This window comes from Megalops cyprinoides, chromosome 3, assembly GCF_013368585.1.
Source record: "Megalops cyprinoides isolate fMegCyp1 chromosome 3, fMegCyp1.pri, whole genome shotgun sequence".
Classification (NCBI taxonomy): Eukaryota; Metazoa; Chordata; class Actinopteri; order Elopiformes; family Megalopidae; genus Megalops; species Megalops cyprinoides.
This window is the reverse complement of record NC_050585.1, coordinates 34,572,269-34,590,969: the sequence shown is the minus strand read 5'-3', so window position 1 is coordinate 34,590,969 and position 18,701 is coordinate 34,572,269. Positions and strand designations below refer to the sequence as shown.

General features: G+C 41.0%; 2 protein-coding genes across 3 annotated transcripts; both read right to left on the bottom strand.

Moving 5' to 3' along the window:
• Positions 1 to 376: 376 nt before the first annotated feature.
• LOC118775270 (T-cell surface protein tactile-like) lies at positions 377 to 5,806 on the bottom strand. 2 transcript variants are annotated; one of them, XM_036525098.1, is made up of 9 exons: positions 5,711 to 5,806; positions 4,641 to 4,994; positions 4,260 to 4,378; positions 3,977 to 4,130; positions 3,368 to 3,483; positions 2,937 to 3,081; positions 1,214 to 1,657; positions 943 to 1,045; positions 377 to 749 (listed from the first exon to the last, which is right to left on the bottom strand). In XM_036525098.1, exons 1-9 carry the CDS (start codon positions 5,769 to 5,771, stop codon positions 650 to 652), a joined length of 1,596 nt encoding a protein of 531 aa, XP_036380991.1. In that variant the 5' UTR covers positions 5,772 to 5,806; the 3' UTR covers positions 377 to 649. The 2 variants fall into 2 exon arrangements, with proteins under 2 accessions (XP_036380991.1, XP_036380992.1); XM_036525099.1 differs by lacking the exon at positions 5,711 to 5,806 and having other exon boundaries at positions 4,260 to 4,394; positions 4,641 to 4,687.
• Positions 5,807 to 12,673: 6,867 nt separating this feature from the next.
• Positions 12,674 to 15,933, bottom strand: LOC118775587 (T-cell surface antigen CD2-like). Its single transcript, XM_036525568.1, has 5 exons — positions 15,863 to 15,933; positions 14,350 to 14,649; positions 13,807 to 14,052; positions 13,449 to 13,567; positions 12,674 to 13,244 (listed from the first exon to the last, which is right to left on the bottom strand). Exons 1-5 carry the CDS (start codon positions 15,918 to 15,920, stop codon positions 12,978 to 12,980), a joined length of 990 nt encoding a protein of 329 aa, XP_036381461.1. The 5' UTR covers positions 15,921 to 15,933; the 3' UTR covers positions 12,674 to 12,977.
• Positions 15,934 to 18,701: the final 2,768 nt, after the last annotated feature.

Below are 18,701 nucleotides of genomic sequence, written 5' to 3'. Positions count from 1 at the left end.
ATTAATCAAACTTAGATACGCCAGTCCTACCTGGTATAAAAATCACACCCACCACTTCCTTTCCAAGTCAGCTCTTCACAGCATCCCTCCTCCACATTTCTTCCTGTTTTTAATGTCCAAATGGGGGTCAACACCCTCTGCCTGCTTGAATAGGTCTCTTCATCTGATTCAGAACCAAAGATTTGCACCCCTATATCCACATCAAACAACCAATCTCTATGTCAGGGGTGGCCAACCCTCTCCTGGAGAGCCACTTGTCTTGCATGTTTTAGATGTCTCCCTGCTCCAACACAGCTGATTCAAATGATCAGTTTGTTATTCAGCAGCTTCAGGAGTTCATAACGAATTGATCATTTGAATCAGCTGTGTTGGAGCAGGGAGAGATCTAAAACATGCAGGACAAGTGGCTCTCTAGGAGATGGTTGGCCGCCCCTGCTGTATGTTCTCCAAAAGATGCATTGGTGTTGAAAGGAAATGAATATTTACTGAATATTAAATTGGCCAGACCTTTAGGACATATTTCTAAGGTTAGTAGCAGGTCAACATCATTCCTCCTGCTTTGCAGTCTGTGCCTTGAGTGTTGTCTCTGTCCTGGGGTGTGCTGCTGCACTGTGCCGTTGTGCCATACTGTGTCTTTTGTCCTTTGTATCTATCTCTTCAGGATGTCTGTCATGGGGACCTCCTGTGTCCTGACGGAGGAGTACTTCACTGGGGGTGGTGGCGGCTTGAAGGGAGGAGGCAAGTCCAACCTGATGGACAGCCAGACAGACACAGAGACAGCCCACACAAATATACAAACACACAGTCAAAAACTTAGCAGACAAAAGGGCAAAGGACTTGCTGACTTGATAGGAATGAAATTCCAGGATGTTAGAATGTCAGTGAGGAGGTTTGCCAAGGTGCTGCACACAATCAGAGGAGAGGGGTGACAGAGCCACTCACCTGCGCTGGATTACATGCCTCCTGTATAGATACAGTATCACCAACAACAGGGCCACCACAGGCAGCAAAATGAACACCACATATCTTTTACTGCTGCTGTTTCCTGAGAGAAAAAGTTAAACATAAAGAGGAGGACAGACAGAGCAGAAGTGCTAGTTAGGAAAACACAGTTCTGTGAGGTGGATAAGAACAGTTAAAAAATTGTCATTGCTGCTTCCATTAGGGGCATCACCAGTTACTAAATATGAGATTTTCAAGCTTTTAGAATTACCCTGGTCAGAGCGGGGTATCTCTGTGGGGGTGCTGATGTTTGCTGGGTATCCAGTGGCAAGTGTGAGGATGCTGTCATTTTGAACAGCAGTAGGTGATCCTGGGTTCAATGCATTTCCCTCTTCCTGGACACCTGTACCATTCCCTTCAAATGGAGGCAGTGTGCCGTTTAATGAACGGCTGGAGTAGGTGGTAGCTGTGCTGTTGACCTCTGACCCCCAGCCACCGTCAGCTGCTGACAGCGTGCTGACGATTGTGGTGGAGGCATTCTGGAGTTCACCCGGCCAGAGGCCTGCTGCTGTAGAGGTGAAGTGCGGCGGGGGAGAGGTGCTCCCCGGGGTGTCTTTGCCCATTGCCGTGGTTATGTTAGTCCTCCAAAAGGTGGTGACCATGCTCCTCACATTGGCTGTGGTGGAGGTGGGAGCTGTTGTGCTCGGCATGAGGTCTGTGGGTCAGGCATGGACAAGACAAAAACAAGAACAAAAATGGGGTCCGGACGTGTCAAGTTAACTGGTGAAAAATACAGCTCAGCCTCTCTTTTCCTTCCTGTTTCATGAGCCTGTATATTTGACTTTTCCATTGATGTTCTTTGTAGTGTGTCATGTATTTGGTTTGCATCATTCATAAATTCATCTTAAGTAAATTACATTAGAAAATACAGTATATGAGTTATAGACAAGTGTTCATTTTGTCTTTATTATTTATTAATCTCCATATAATTTCATTGTGAGATTATTTGCATCATTTATATGTCACACAGAATATGTAAATATGAAATATCTAAATGTCTTAAATATTGAGGAGTACACTGTGTCCACCAGGTGTCACTAGATACACTTGAATCCTTAGATGACATCATGTAATATTTTGTTTTCATGTCAGTTTATGTGGTGTAAAGCAGGAAGTGACAGTTTTGTTTGAAAAGCATTTTTACTAGCTGATCATTTTATTTCTTTAATTGCCTCATCGGCCTGAAGGTGTGTGGTTGAAGCAACTGATGTGCACACGTACAATGTCGGGCACAAGCATGTCAACAGGGGCTTTATACACCACAAAGTTCAAAGAAACAGCTTAACCAGAAAACAGGCTTCATTTTAGAAATTAACCAGCACCTCCAAGAAAGTGGGTACATCTGAGCAGAACGATGGTTTAGGCCACGGTGACAGTGTAATGACTGAAGCTGACTGTCTTTTTCGAATATGGAGAATATGCAAACATAATTACATATTTTTATGTATGGCCTTGTGGAGTCTCCACACTCTTTTTAGATTTGTCAGTTATGCTGAATCATCAGAGCTCAAAGATGCACTCAACTGAATGAATAAGATCACTTTGAGAGGGCTACATGTTTAGTCAAGGAAATACAGATTATTTTTACTCTGACAGCAACACTTGGAAACATTGACTCAAAGACTCTGTGCTCCTAAGCATTTTTGAAATCGTTCAGTCAACCAAGCTGATTTAGGACTTCGCTAAGTGTGTGCTCTGGAGACCCCTATTATGAATGACCAGAGAGGGAGAAATCATTTTTTGAGGGCTTTTAATAGCTGATGCTGTTTCTCAAAGGACAGATACTAAGGCATCTCCCTTTTGGACCTCACTCAAAGCCCTGCTTATGTTATAGACCCCTATTTTCCAGGTGTAAATGACTAGGCAAGAGTCTTGCACCTAGTTATAAACCCAACCTTGTGCACCGGCACACATCCCACATTGCTCACACGTACCTGACCACACAGTTATGTTAAATGTGGCCTGCCTTCGTAGACCAACATTGTTGTTGACGATAACAGTCAGCGTGTACATCCCAGCCTGCTCACTGCTCACTGACGGGAGATACAGGACCTTTGACGCCGACACAGTCTCATTGCCCTGCCAGACATTAGTGACAATCATCTGTGTTAATATAACACCTTCAGTGCAAGGATCTTGTCATGGTAAGGGAGTTAGCTCTCTTCCTCTACAATAAAAAGAATTAGATCTGTATATTTTAATAATACACAGATTTGAACTAATACTAATACTACAGCACATAGCTTGTGTCCTGTACCTACTGTCCACATTGACACCAGATCCCAGTGAACTTATTATTTTATCTCAATGTTAGAGCAGCGTTGTGAGAGTATTGCTTGAGTGTTGGATAGGATGACTGCCTTACCTTTTTCCATGTGTAATTGGAGGACTGGGATGCATTTGATGCACAGGATATTGAGACATTGTGGCCTGCAGCAACCCCAATATTGCTGTTGGCATCACATTTAATTTCATCAAGATCTTTTTGGGGGAAAGAAATTATTTTAGAGTTCAGAAAACAAAGCTTGCACAGATACCTAAACAGTAATGAGTATTTAACAGACAGTATATTATTTTGTCCTAATAAACGAACCTGACAGATGCTATCTGTAGTGATCTACAGAAGTACAGGGAAAAATTTCTCAATTCACTCAGTATCCGTACCGCATACAAGATATGCCTGACATGTGACATATGACATGCTTTTAACATTGGATGAGTCAATAAAAATGTATGTTTCACTTGTTTTTACTAATTAACTTGACAGAAAACAGTATCCATAGCAATTTTACAGTGGTTCAAAGAGAAAAAAAATATGACTATATCATATGATTATATAACATGCATTTAGTAGTGTGCCAGCCAAAAACCAACAATGTTGTGCCAATTTCATCATATCACCATAGTGTCACAATAATGTCAGCTGGACAAGGGCCGTGAATCGTAACATATAAGAGGTGTTTGTCACACTCACAGTTGACTGTCACCTGGACGGTGACATTGTGGCTGTGAAAAGACAGACCAGTTCTCAGGCTCTCAGGCTTACAGATGTACATGTCGCTGTCATCTCGTGTGACATTGTGCAGCACGAACCTTCCGTCCGTGCTTGTAATGATGGCCATCTTTTTCTGAAATGGAGAAGAACATAAATGCTGTGAACGGTGCAATGCTGTTTGCGTTTGCCTTCACCTCAAACTAGTACTGCTTTACAGAGAAGATTAAGAAACAGGCAAGGATAAGTGATAGGGGGGACTCACCTTAGAGGACCAGAGGGAGTATCTGTCTGCAGGGGGCGTGCTGTTACAGAGGATCGTTACCTCATCCCCCTCTCTCAAATGCCGATTTGGCATCTTCACTCCGGCAAACAGGTGGACACCTGAGGGCGAAATAGACTGTAGTAAAAATACCACACACACACACACACACACACACACGCACGCATGCAGACACACACACACACACACACACACAATATGCATTAAGTGTTTTGTATAAAAGGAGGTGTCTGTAGTTGGAAGGAAGGGTGTATACTGTAGTGATGCACAGCTGACAGTAATGTATGGAGAATGTTTGTGGCAGTGTATGGAGTTGGCTACATGTGTGTTACGTACAGTGGAAATACAGTGACTTGGTAGTACCTGTGACTTGGAGGTGTGTGACGGCCGTAAGTGTCCCATGTGGGTAAGTGGTGAGCTCACACACATATCTCCCGCTGTCAAAAATGCTCACGTTGTGCAACTTCAGGGTCCAACCCCTTAGATTCTCTCTAGAACCCTCCAGCTGAAGGGAGACGTTCTCCCAGTATTTGTATGGTGTTTCAAATAAGGGGTTGAAAACCACTATCTTTTGCTCCTGATGACCCACAGATTTCTTCCACTCCATCTGAGTAATGCTGTAGCTGTGGTTTTCCTCTTTAATGCACGGAAGGGTAACACTCTGCCCCGCTGTTGCATTGATCCATTCCATATGATACAGGCTTACACCATGAAGCCCTACCAAGCAAACAAGAGCAAAGCAAAATATTATTAATTGTGCATGTTTCTTAAGTTTTATATTCTTTACCACCTTTGTGCTGTAATTATGGAAGTTTATTTCTTAGATCTAATTTTCTGGTCTGTTTTGTTTCACTCTTATACATAGATGCAACAGACATGAGATGAGGTGAGGTGTCCTACATCAATGTCACAGTGAAACAGGAAACTAAATTCATTCACACACAAAAACACTCACTCTGAACTAAAACGCAGAGTCAAATCAAGGAAGAGGTAAACGTGTTCTCTCAGGTACATGATTCAAGTCACATAGTAATGATGTACGTATGTCAGCATTAAAAGCAGACTTTAATTTCATGGTCTGTATGAACACATTCACAAGTGAACTGCAAGAAGGAAGCGCTCATCCTGATATTCACCACATCAGAACCATAACAGTGATTTTTTTCAGCTCCACATGTATGATGTTGATGGTTGATCAGAGATAATAGAGATGCTGCAATACACTAAAAACATGTCTCCTGTAACACCAACAACACGCTATAAACTAATGTGTGTGTGTGTCTGTATATGTGTGTGGTTCTTTGTTTTTCCTCAACTACACATACAATGCCTGCATGAAAATGTCTATGAAGCGAATGTTTTTGCACTGTAAAACCTGCATGTTGTACCGATTGAGAAATTTCTCTGACCTCTGACTCCCTCAGGTGACTTACCTTGGGTGAAGGTGGCGAAAAACAGGAGAGTGACGGCTGCCATCCTTCCCTCAGTGGCCATGACTCTGCTCTCCTTACTGCCAGCGAGAGACAAGATGTGCGAGGGAAAGGTAAGTAAATGCCGCTCTGTCTGCACAGGAAGTGAGAGAAAACCACAGGCCTCGATTTGCGCTACGTTTCATGAACTAAAAAGTACAGTCTTGCGTCTGCAGATTTAGAAGAGCACCACTGTGGACACAGCATTCAGAGATGACTATTCTTTTTCTTCCTTATTTATCTCTATATTATCTCTTCCTTTTTTGCATCCTTAATTCAAAGCATTAGGTTAGATAATGAGTATTGCTGTTGAACATTATTTATATGAGGCCAGCGACAGGTGCGATCACAGTGGCACAGCTAAGTAGTGCTGGTCCTTCTCGAACGCTTCTGGAAATTTTCTCACTTCAGAAATGAGGTCAGACTTTGACAGGCAGGTGCATTGCGTGATTGTGGGTACAAAAACGAAGAAAAAAACCACAGAGAGAAACATGCATTTCTCTGTTGTTAAGACACCTTGCAACTATCACCCCCTGCCTTTTGCAACCTGCTGGAGCGACAGACAAGGTACAATATGTATACAGTACATACAGGCAACTACCAAAAAAGGAACCCCAACATGAAGTGTCTTAACAGGGCATTTGGCCACCAGCAGCAACCAGACCAACCAAATGTGCCTTGGTATAGATTCTACAAGTGTCTGGAGCTCTGGTGGAAGGATGTGACACCGTTCCTCCGTGAGAAATTCCATCATTTGGTCTTTTGTTGCTGCTGGTGGAAAATGCTGTCTCGGTTGCTTCTCCTGAATCTCACAAAGGTTCAACTGGGTTGATGTCTGATATCTTGATATCTGGCCATAGCATATGGATTACATTGTTGTCATACTCATCAAACTGGTCAGTGATTCATCCTGCAAGAGACTGCTCCCATCAGGATATTAATTCTTTACCATAGGATGAAGGTGATCACTTAGAATGGTTTTGTATTTATTGCCATTTACGTTGCCCTCTTAGGAGTTGATGCCAGATGGATGCACCTCACATCATAACAGAGCCACTGCTACCCTTCACTGAGGGAAACAAGCACTTGAGCCTGTTGGTTTTTTTCCCATCCACCCCTACCTTGGAGGTGAGCTTTATCATAATTTTGATAATATAAATGTTTTTGTATATTTAATATAAATGTTTACCTTTTAAGGGATGGCAGTGGATGCACAGTAGTAAGGATTAGTGTTCATAACCAAAACGTTCCTGGTTCATTTGCCCACTGGGGTACTGCTGTTGTACCCTTGGGAATGTACCCAGAATTGCCTTAATAAATATCAAGCTGTATGAATGGATAACGTATAAAAATTGTAGCCTATGTAAGTTGATCTGGATAAGAATGCCTGCTAAATGTAATGTAGTGTTTTTGTGTGTAACTCCTTGAGCCCCCTCTCCAAAACATCCTGCCAGCCACCTTGTGTCCCTGCTTATCGCTTATGTCATTCTACCACCCCACCATGGCCAACCCCCCACCACCTGCCTGTAGATTTCGTTTTGCAAGCAGCACACACGCGCTTGCTTGTTGAATATAGGGTGAAGGATGACTCATCTGACCATATGAGTTTCTTCCACTGCTCAGTAGACCACTGCCTGTGTTCTTTGCAGCAGCTTACACACGAATGAGCACTTGTAAGTGTAATAAGGGGTTTATGCACTGCAGCATGACCACAGCATCCTTCTCTGTGAAGTTCTCGATGGACTGTTCTTGGTGAAACTGTCTGCTTGCACCATAGATTGATATTTGCAGTCAGCCAATTTGAGATGCTTGTCTCTTTTGCCCTGCACCTCAAACCAATATATGGACACCTCAGTCAAGCAGTATGCTCTTTCAATTACAGTTGCCCCTTAGATGAAGATGTCTTTCCCTCAGACCTCCAGACTTCATCACCCTGGCCTCTGTTCTTTAAGAAACATTAATCAGTTGAACTGTTTTTGCCACTGAAGCTCCTGCTAAATGTGCCTGAACAATCACCTCTCTCTCAAAGTAACTGAGGTCTCTTGCTCTAGTCATAGTAGACAAAATAATGGGCAACTGCATCTGCATTATTTTTATACATTACCCTAAGCATGATGGATGTTGATTGCTTTAACTCGGGAAGCACACCTTTATTTTAGCAATTACCTGTACATTCATACATATATAAATACATACCTGTACACACTCAAATAACGTAATGTAATTTGGTTGATAGATGTCGATAGTTCTAGCTCCATCTGACTGTAACAAAAACACAGTTCAGGTACCACTGTAATTCAGATTTTAAGTAACCAAAAAAGCTGCTCGCATACAGACACAGGTTCAAAGTGAAATAATGAAATCTGCTCAGAAAAAAATGCTTTAAATTTTCTGGTGACAAATGCACAAAAGTACATTTGATAAAGTTTGGATATGTTTGTGTCTGTCTGTCTGTTGCTTGAAGTCATTATTTGTAGTCCCAAATTGAAAAGAAAGATCCCTAGACATAACAGCTGGGTATTCAGTGAAAAAAACTCACATAATTACATCATTAATCACACAACAACTCATTATTCACATAAATGAAAGTAAAACAAATTAAAAGTTTTAATACCAAAAAACAAATACTCATGAAATATTTAATAGAAGAGACTCCACTACCCAGCAAACCGTTGAACATTCAAAATAAATGACTTGCTAAATAATAATAATAGATATCTTTTAAGAGATGAAATCATGAAAATGTCATGCAGTTCACTGTGAAAATTGTGGATATTACAGAGGAGCTAACCTTAGCTGAACATCTGCCAGAGCTGGACAAATGCTCTGACCATGTTCACAGGTGGAGGTCTCTGTTGTACCACTCTCTAACACTGCCATCTGATCAACTGAAGCGATCCTCATCTACTGACATCCTCATTTGGCTCCAAAATGGAGCACTGTATCACTCTCTCCCATCCCTAGGGGGAGCTCTCACAACAGAATAAGACACTAACAGGTCATTCTTTTAACAGTAGTCAGCCTCAAGTTCACCATAGTAACACTAGACACTTCACGAGATGTCATTATTTTCAAGGCAAATACAAACTAATATAAATAAAGGAAAACAGACACAGAGGAGGGAAAAATATCAAAACTTCTGGGGTCAAAAGTAAATATTTAATAAAAATGAAAACTGAAAGCAAGTCTCACTCAGTATTTGTTCCTTTATTCATTTGTATTCATGTGACAAATATCTCTACTTATAATGGCAGAATTGATTACACAGCAGATTCTGGATTTTGTGAAGACCCAGTGTGTTTTGTTTAGTACAGAAGCATTGCAGACTGAAAGCATTTTAAATGTATGTTACCAAAGCAAACACAGAAATAAGTAAAAAAATTCCATTGAGAGGGGAGACAGAGGTACGCTGTCCAGACGTGATCTGTGGCCCTGTCAGACCGTAATCGAACTGGTTTCCTTCCCCATTGGAAACAAGCAGTTCTACCGCGGCATTGCGACTGTAAAATGTGTGACCTGATAACCATTCCACCTGACAGGTGTAGAGTCCACTGTCATCCACCGTCACCTTTTTCAGCCTGAATTCTCCATCTTTGCTCTCCATTCTGGATGAATTCTGAAATGGAACAAATTGCACATGATTGTGAAGTGATAATACACCAGAGGGTGTATGTTATTCTGATTATTGGCACACCTGTGATGCGGTTGCTGGATATGAAGTGAAACCGAGTGCTGTTAGCGTCGTGGAGCACCAATAGTAACAGTAACACACACCCTCAAGCTTATTACTGGTTTTATAAAATGTGTGCATTTTATGTGCATTATATGTGCATTTATAAAATGAATTGCATTCTTGAATTCCTGTACAGACCAATGGCTAACCAACCAGCAGGACTGCCAGCCAGCAACATTGGTGTATCAAGATCAAGGGGTCTCACCTTGGGTAGCCAGAGAAAGTACATGTCTGTAGGATGGGTGCTGTTACAGAACATTGTAACCTCATCACCTTCTCTCATGTCTCCATTCGGCCACGTTACACTAACACACATCTGGACATCTGGGTGTTTGGGGCAAAGGGTTGAGTTTTGAGATGTTACAGGTTTCTCACAGATTTGTGCCGTAGAAAGTGACCGCAAAGAATGCGGGCACAGTAAAGACCTAAACTGAAAGCAACAGCAGGCAGATCTAGATAGTGCAGAGAGCCGTGCTGGTTTCTGAGGCGTTCAGTCTGAGGCTGGTGGTGAGGATTTAAATAAGCGGGGTGGATATTTTCAATCGGATATTCATACTGTTATACACATTGAAACATACCAGCATTTTATATTGTAATCTGTGAGCATACACATGTACTGTATTGTTGGTACTGTACAGTGGAAATACAGTGACTTGGTAGTACCTGTGACTTGGAGGTGTGTGACGGCCATAAGTGTCCAATGTGGGTAAGTGGTGAGCTCACACACATATCTCCCGCTGTCAAAAATGCTCACGTTGTGCAACTTCAGGGTCCAACCCCTTAGATTCTCTCCAGAACCCTCCAGCTGAAGGGAGACGTTCTCCCAGTATTTGTGTGGTGTTTCAAATAAGGGGTTGAAAACCACTATCTTTTGCTCCTGATGACCCACAGATTTCTTCCACTCCATCTGAGTAATGCTGTAGCTGTGGTTTTCCTCCTTGATGCACGGAAGGCTAACATTCTGCCCCCCCACTGTTGCATTGATCCAATCCATATGATACAGGCTTACACCATGAAGCCCTAACAAGCAAACAAGAGCAAAGCAAAATATTCCATTCCATATGGTACAGGATTCCATCTAAGAAGGTGGCTTGAAAAAGCACAAACAGGACACTGCTTACTACAAACATGAACAAGCATCAGTGCCCATAGTGCTGAGATCACAAATGTGTGCTTATATTGACATATGCATACGTGTGCACACAAGATGATTTTGCACATCAGTCAGGGTGAGAACACACACACACACACACACACACACAAAGGTAAACTAAATTACCAATGAGCCTAAAGTTCAAGTTTGTCCTATAATAGTAGCATGCTTCGGTCAGCATTTGAGGAAAACCTTTGTTCAATGTCCTCTACTGACACATTGACCAGTGAACAGCAACTATGAATCATTTGTTGTAATATTGAAATCACCAAACCCACAACAGTGGTTTGTGCAGTTCTGTGTGTAAGATGAATGAATTGATATGAAGTAAGAGAGATGCCTCCAATAAACATCAATATCTGAGTAATACCAATAATTAACTACAAACTCACTCCTTAAAACAACTGTATCAATACAGCCTTTGGCTGACCTCCAGTGTGAAGTACGAATAATGAATATTCACCATAGTTACTAATTTCTGAGATGATATTTTACTGGCTACATGGCCATTCATCACCTCTGTTGGCTGTATAATGTTACATAATTAATTTTATTCTTTTTATATATGTAATATACCAATAATCTTTTTTTTTTCTCGACTTATGTATCACGGAAACGTCTACGGATCAAGTGAACTTTGCCACTCTGAAACCTTCATGCTTGTGACCCAGATAAATTATTTGATGGAAAATAACGAGTATCCCAATTTACAAAGTAAGACTGGTGCTGAAACTGAGAAATCACTCCCTCAAGTGACTTACCTTGGGTGAAGGTGACAAAAATCAGGAGAGTGATGGCTGAAGTCCTCCCCTCAGTGGCCATGACTGTGGTCTCCTGACTGCTGCTGACAGACAAGATGTGCTAGGGGAAGACAAAACATGCTGTGGTGGTCTTCACAAGAAGTGAGAGAAACCTGCACCTAAAAAACCTACATTTCTGTTTCTGCAGTTTGGGCCCGTGACTTCCTTATTTCAAAGCAAACTCACATGAATGTGACAAATGATCAAGTATTGTATTCTGAAATGTTTGCTGTCCAGTTTAAATATCATAAATGTTTAAAGTGAGTTGAAAGGAACAGGCATCACGTAATACCCAAAATATTGCTCAAAATATTCCTCAACCGTAATTGTGACATCACTTGTAGTTCTATTCTCTTTAGAATCATGCTGTGTGGAAGTGCTCCCGGATAAAATACTCCAATGACACAGGTCTCTGCAGCTGACAATCCAGTAGAATTATATGTGATATACCACAAGATAATAATCAGTACTATTGAACACTATTTATATGAACAGTGTGATAGAGGTCTTTTCTAAACTGTCCGAAAGACTGAGACCAGCAATAGGTGCAGTCACAGTGAAACAACTGGGTAGTGTTGGCCCACTTTCGAAAATTTTCTCACGTCGCAAACATGGTCAAACATTGACAGACATATGCATTTCCCCTCCATTGTCTGCATAGTAACAGAGAAAACCCACATATGCATTTCTCTGTAGCTGAGATACCTTGCAACTATCAGCTTCCGCCTGGTGCAACTTACTGAAGCAACAGACAGGCAGACAGACAGACATGGCTCCACAGAAACCATGGCCCTGTAAAACAATGACTTTGAATCTGAATTATAACAGTACTTGAAATGTGTTATTGCTACAGTCCAACGGAGCTCATTGTTTGTAATCCAAAACTGAAAGGAAAGCTTCACAGAAATGAAAGCAACGTAATCATTTAAATACAGTCTCAGGTATTCACACAAAAAAATGAGTAAAAAGTTGTGAACTCCTGGATGTTACAAAGGACACCCTATAAGGGTCACCCTATAAACTGTTGTTCTGCCCAGAGTTTACCATATGAACAATAGACACTCCACTACAATGTATTAATTTGAAAGGGAATTAAACAAACAAACAAACAAACAAATAAATAAATAAATAAATAAATACAGACAGAGAGGAGAGGAAAATATCAACACCTCTGAGGTTAAACATAAAGATTTGTTAAAAAAATAAATACAAAAACCAAGTCTTGCTTAGTATTTGTTCCTTTATTCATTTTCATTCATCTGACAAATATGTCTTCTTTTTATAGCAGAATTGATTGCACAGACAGTCCTGGTATTGTGTGTGTGTGTCTGTGTGTTTGAGTGTGCATGTATGTATGTATGCGCATATGGAAATATAGGCACACTTTTGTGATCGCAGCGCTATGGGCACTGATGCTTGTTTATGTGTGGATAGTGGTGTCCTAGCTGTGCAACTTTTCACGCCTCTTTCTTAGATGAATTATATAAGACGTGGTGTGTTTTGATTAGCACAGAAGCATTAAGAATGCGGCTTAAAAGCATTTTCCTATATGTATGTTACCAAAGCAAACACAGAAACTAATAAGTAAAAAATTCCATTGAGAGGGGAGAAGGAGGCATGCTTTCCAGATGTGATCTGTTCTGTCTGTGTTTCTTCTCGATGGGAAACAAGCAGATTGACTGTGGCATTACGACTGAAAACTGGGTGACCAGATAACCATTGCGGCTGACAGGTGTAGATGCCACTGTCATCTACCTCCACATTTTTCAGACTGAACTCTCCATTTTTGCTCTCCATTCTGGGTGAACTCTTCTGAAACAGAAGAAATCACACACGGTTGTAATAATGTGTATGTGTGACAGATTATGTTAACATTGTCATTTCTATGTTGCAAGAGCTGTAGCCAAATGACATTTCTGAATCTCTGGACAGAGCCATGAATGAATCAAAGACAAGCACCCACAGATAGTTTATGCCAACCAGCAATACTAGTGTATACGAGCCAATGGGTCTCACCTTGGGTCGCCAGAGAAAGAAGGTGTCCACATGAAGGCTGCTGGTACAAAGGATAGTAACCTTGTCCCCCTCTCTCACGTCTCCATTTGGCCATGTTACACTAGCAGACATCTGGACATCTTGGGGTTTGGGGCAGGGGCATGAGTTTTTGGATGATGTGGGAAGAGAGTCAAACTTACAAGTATCTCACAGATGTCAATTTTATACTGCAGAAAGTGACCATAATGAGAACAGGCGTAGTACAATATCAAACTGAAAGCACCAGCAGGCTGACCTAGTAGCTGGTGGTGAGCATTTAAAGTAGGGAAGTGGCTAGTTTTGATCTCACATGGAGGTTGTAACACACTTTGAAACATACCAAGACACTGTATTGTTGCATCATTGCTTTTCTCTTCACCAACTTTATTCCTGGCTGTGCATGAATATGTATCACTGGGTTTAGGTCTTCCATTGACTGTGAAGGTTTTTTCAACTTTCCCCTCAATTTTCTGGCTGTTCAAACTCCACTCAAAAGTTACATCTGTCTCGGATTTCTTTGTGTTGCAGGTGAGGATCACAGCGTCCTCGCTGCATTTGTGTGACACAGAAGGCTTGGACACCCGTTCTAGAAAACAAGAAACAGACTCTGACAATATGATTAAACACAGCAAAGCAAGTAGAGCTACATTTCATCCCACAGTAAAGAAAGCATAAAAACAGTCATAGTGAATTTTATTTGTAATATGCACTCAATTCAAACCCAAGGCGCTGCAATGATAAATTGTTGCAATATTTAACTGCACTATTTAAACACAGATAGAATATATATAGAAAATGGTCAATTGTCTCCAAATTATCGTAAACTGCTGCCCAGTTTAAAATCTACTATTCTCCAGCCTACATCATTTTATCTTTTACTTACCCATCACACACAGGGGTTTAGTTGTGTTGTAACAGAGCCTTCCATTCTGGTCATAAACCATGGCTTCATATACCCCTGCTCCATCCATCTGAAGATTTTTCAGTTGTAGAGAACCATCTGCAGTTATATTTACTGAGTGTATTAAATTGCGGACCCGATTTCTCTTCCTGCTAAGGAATTCGTTTGAGTTTAATTTCCATGTTAAGCTTTCCTCCTTACAGCTGCTGGGAGGCTGCAGGGAAATCAGTGTGGATTCCCCCACTGCTTTGTATTCACAGGTCTGCTGGAGCTCAGCACTCCCTGGAACACCGGAATGCGAAAAGCGTCAAGAAATGTACAAACGTATACTCACTTGACTTGACTCAGACACTCAATGCGTTACACAGCTCACCCACTCAGCAAACACAGATCATAACAAGCAGATTGAGCCGACTTTTTATTTCGGAAGTCATGCAACGCATATACTTCTGCATTTATTTCACTGCCACATTCAGGGAAGGAAAATTGAATCAGTACAATTGATTTTTTTTTTTTTAGCTAACTCAGCATCAATGAACACTGTCAAAATTCTTATTACAGCTTCATTCTTCTTCATGTTTGTTACTGTGTCACTATTGCCCATGTTGCTATTTTATGAAATTACTTTTTTTGTAGTTTGCTTTAATTTTGTCTTGTTTTATTTATTTATTTTTTTGTCTTCTTCCTGTTGTGTTACTTTGACGGACCGTTTCTGGTTTCTGTGTAGTGCCTTTATAGGTTGTTTTCATGGTGTTATTCTTTCATAAAGTTTGCATCATCCAGACAGTTCTGTACTGTCTTATTATGGGTCTATGGCATGTAATACAAGTATCTTGCAGCATTCACCCTGCTTCAGTCTCTGGTTCCTTTGTGTTTCTGCTTTCACATCCTGTTAATTGTTCATTTTGAGTATATATTTCTGTTTATTTTAGACTCATCCTCTTTACAGCTACCAGTGTTAATTATGTGTCTTTGATTTTTTTTGCAGAAAATCTTCCTACTCTGCATTGTAAACACGTTCACTGTACAAATGCCACTAGGAAAGGTTGAAATTCAAAATAAATTTGATTGACTGAACAAAATAAGCAGAACGGGGAGTCTTTGACAAAATTCGACTGTGTTCAGCATAACATTAATGAAGTTCAGTATGCAGCTGTCAATGCTAATTGAGTAAAAGGCTTCAAATTGAAATCCGTATGTGATAAAAGACATAGCACACTTTACATTGTGTTGTGCCCCTTTAAACTTGAGCATTTGGTTGGTCTAACATCCTCAGGAAAATTCAGCTCAGACAATTCAAATAAAAATTTATTTTTATCTGAATAAAAGGACTAGCAACCAAGTTAATGAGCCCCAACTCAACTGGACACCCTTACTGCAGCCAAGCAAATACGTGTGAAAGTCCTACAAAACAAAACAAGGGAAGAATACAATGACATAACGAACTGCTCCATTGCTGGGTGATGGATGGAAGACTTTAAAACAGGTGACTTACCCCGAGCCAAGCCAAAGAGCAGGACCGTTACCGCTGTCATCTTCACCACAGTATCCATGATTCAGTTCCTTCACCTGCTTATTGTGAAGATGCTGTTCATGAATTCTGAAATGTCACCCTTTGTTCCCCTCTGCCGGAAACGTGCTCTGCCAGCAAAGACCACAACTGTGCCTGTCGCTATTGTTGACGTGCAAAATGCATCTGTGCAGTCACTTCCTTGGATATAATTTCTCTTTCTTTTTCAGTAACAAAGGACAGTTACAGATATTTATCTAAAAAACATTTATATGGAATTAATATATAGAATTTATATTATGCCATTACCAAAATTGACTGGTTGGGCCAAATGACCTGTTCTTCTCATGTGGTTATACACAGTGCATTCAGAAAGTATTCAGACCCATTCACTTTTTCACATTTTGGTATGTTGCAGCCTTATGCTAAACTCATTTAAATTAATTTTTTTCCTCATCAATCTACACTAAATACCTCATAATGACAAAGTGAAAGCAGAATTTTAGAAATTTTTGCAAATTCCTTAAAAATAAGAAACTGAAATGGCACATTGACATAAGTATTCAGACCCTTTGCTATGACACTTGAAATTTAGCTCAGGTGCATTCCATTTCTCTTGATAATCTTCGAGATGTTACTACACCTTGATTGGAGTCTACTTGTGGTAAATTCCATTGATTGGACATGATTTGGAACGGCACACACCTGTCTTTCTAAGGTGTCTCAGCTGATAATGCATATCAGAGCAAAAACCAAGCCATGAGGTCGAAGGAACTGCCTGCAGAGCTCAGAGACAGGATTGTGTCGAGGCACAGATTTGAGGAAGGCTACAAAAAATTTCTGCTGCATTGACCGTTCCCAAGAGCATAGTGGTCTCCATAATTCGTAAATGGAAGAAGTTTTGAACAACTAGGACTCTTCCTAAAGCTGGCTGCCTGGCCAAACTGAGCAATCGGGGGAGATGGGTTTTGGTAAGAGAGGTGACCAAGAACCTGATGGTCACTCTGGCTGAGCTCCAGAGATCCTGTGTGGAGATGGGGGAAACTTCCAGAAGGACAGCCATCACTGCAACACTCCACCATTTTGGGTCTTATGGCAGAGTGGCCAGACGGAAGCCTCTCCTCAGTAAAGGCACATGAAAGCCCACTTGGAGTTTGCAAAAAAGCACCTAAAGGACTCTCAGACTGTGAGAAACAAGATTCTCTGGTCTCTTGGCCTCAATTCTAAGCATCATGTCTGGAGGAAACCAAGCACCGCTCATCACCTGCACAATACCGTCCCAACGGTGAACCATGGTGGTCGCAGCTTCCTGTTATGGGGGTGTTTTTCAGCAGCAGGGACTGGGAAACTGGTCAGAGTTGAGGGAAAGCTGAACGGAGCAAATAACAGAGATATCCTTCATGAAAACCTGCTCCGGAGCGCTCAGGACCTCAGACTGGGCTGAAGGCAGACCTTCCAACAGGGCAATGACCCTAAGCAGGAGTGGGTTAGGGACAATTCTGTGAATGCCTTTGAGTGGCCCAGCCAGAGCCTGGACTTGAACCCAATTGAACATTTCTGGAGAGACCTGAAAATGGTTGTTCACCGAGGGTACTAAGTACTGAGTTAAGGGTCTGAATACTTATGTCAGTGTGATATTTCAATTTTTTATTTTTAATAAATTTGCAAAAAAAAAAATCCTGTTTTTGCTTTGTCATTATTGGGTATTGAGTGTAGATTGCTGAGGAAAAAAATGAATTTAAACAATTTCTGCATAAGGCTGCAACATAAGATGTGAAAAATGTGAAGGGGTCTGAATACTTTCTGAATGCACTGTAGTTGCATAACTCCGTAACATAATTACATTGCAAATACTGTATAACAAGTCAGCTTTGTTACACTTTTGAGCTTTCAGCCATTGTTCGCTGATGACCTGGTTTTGAACCCGGCCCTGAATGGCTCAGACTGCACAAACAATGATTGCTTTACCTGACTAAGCCGCCCATGAAGGTAATCTAAATTTAACCCAATTCCTGCCAGCTGCTTCAACCACAGCATTACAGAATCTATGTTATTAAAAAGTTTGTGGTTAGATAAAAGCTATATAGTCATACTGTGCTTCAGTTTTTACTTTGTATTATGCCGGGTTCAGACTACATGATTTTTTTTGTCTTTCATGGCGGTCACCATGTCAGACTAGGCATTCATAATGCCATAAAATCTTGCCTCATCTTGGTCGGGAGACTGGCAACACTACTAGTTTGTATACTAGAGACAACGAGGCACATTCTGTATCTGCAATTTAGGAGCTGATAGCAAATTCTCTGGTGTAATGTTAATGCGTGAACTCAGCAGCAACAGCACACATAGCGCTTCTGTAGCCATGACTGACACTTTCTTGACCCGCCTCCCCGGCGACATGCAAGGACGTGAACGATGGTAGGTCGGGATCAAACTTGTAGTGTTGCCAGTCTACCAACCAAGATGAGGCACGATTTTATGGCATTATGAATGCCTAGTCTGACATGGTGACCGTCATGAAAGACAAAAAATTCGTGTAGTCTGAATCCGACATTAGTTAACTACTGTATAAATATGAATTATATTGCCCAACCAATATAAAATATATGATCATAACACATAATAAGATGAGTGTAAATAAAAATTTAAATGTGTTTCTCCCCCCATGCTGAGACAGCAGTTTCAGGAGAGCACAGAAACATTTTATGGTAGCTAGATTTATGTAAAAAATGCAATCCAATCATCTAGCATCTCTCTATACATAGATGTACTTGCCCGGGTTTTTCCCTGAAGATGTCTCTGAAATTATATTACGTAATATTAT

Coding starts and splice junctions, on each gene's coding strand:
- LOC118775270 (XM_036525098.1), bottom strand. CDS start 5,771: ATGGCCACTGAGGGAAGGATGGCAGCCGTCACTCTCCTGTTTTTCGCC. Junction 3,082..3,367: donor CCAATTACACATGGAAAAAG/GTAAGGCAGTCA, acceptor AATGTCTGGCAG/GGCAATGAGACTGTGTCGGC. Junction 750..942: donor AGGCATGTAATCCAGCGCAG/GTGAGTGGCTCT, acceptor GCTGTCCATCAG/GTTGGACTTGCCTCCTCCCT.
- LOC118775587 (XM_036525568.1), bottom strand. CDS start 15,920: ATGGATACTGTGGTGAAGATGACAGCGGTAACGGTCCTGCTCTTTGGC. Junction 14,053..14,349: donor TAAACCCCTGTGTGTGATGG/GTAAGTAAAAGA, acceptor CTTGTTTTCTAG/AACGGGTGTCCAAGCCTTCT. Junction 13,245..13,448: donor TCTTTCTCTGGCGACCCAAG/GTGAGACCCATT, acceptor CTTCTGTTTCAG/AAGAGTTCACCCAGAATGGA.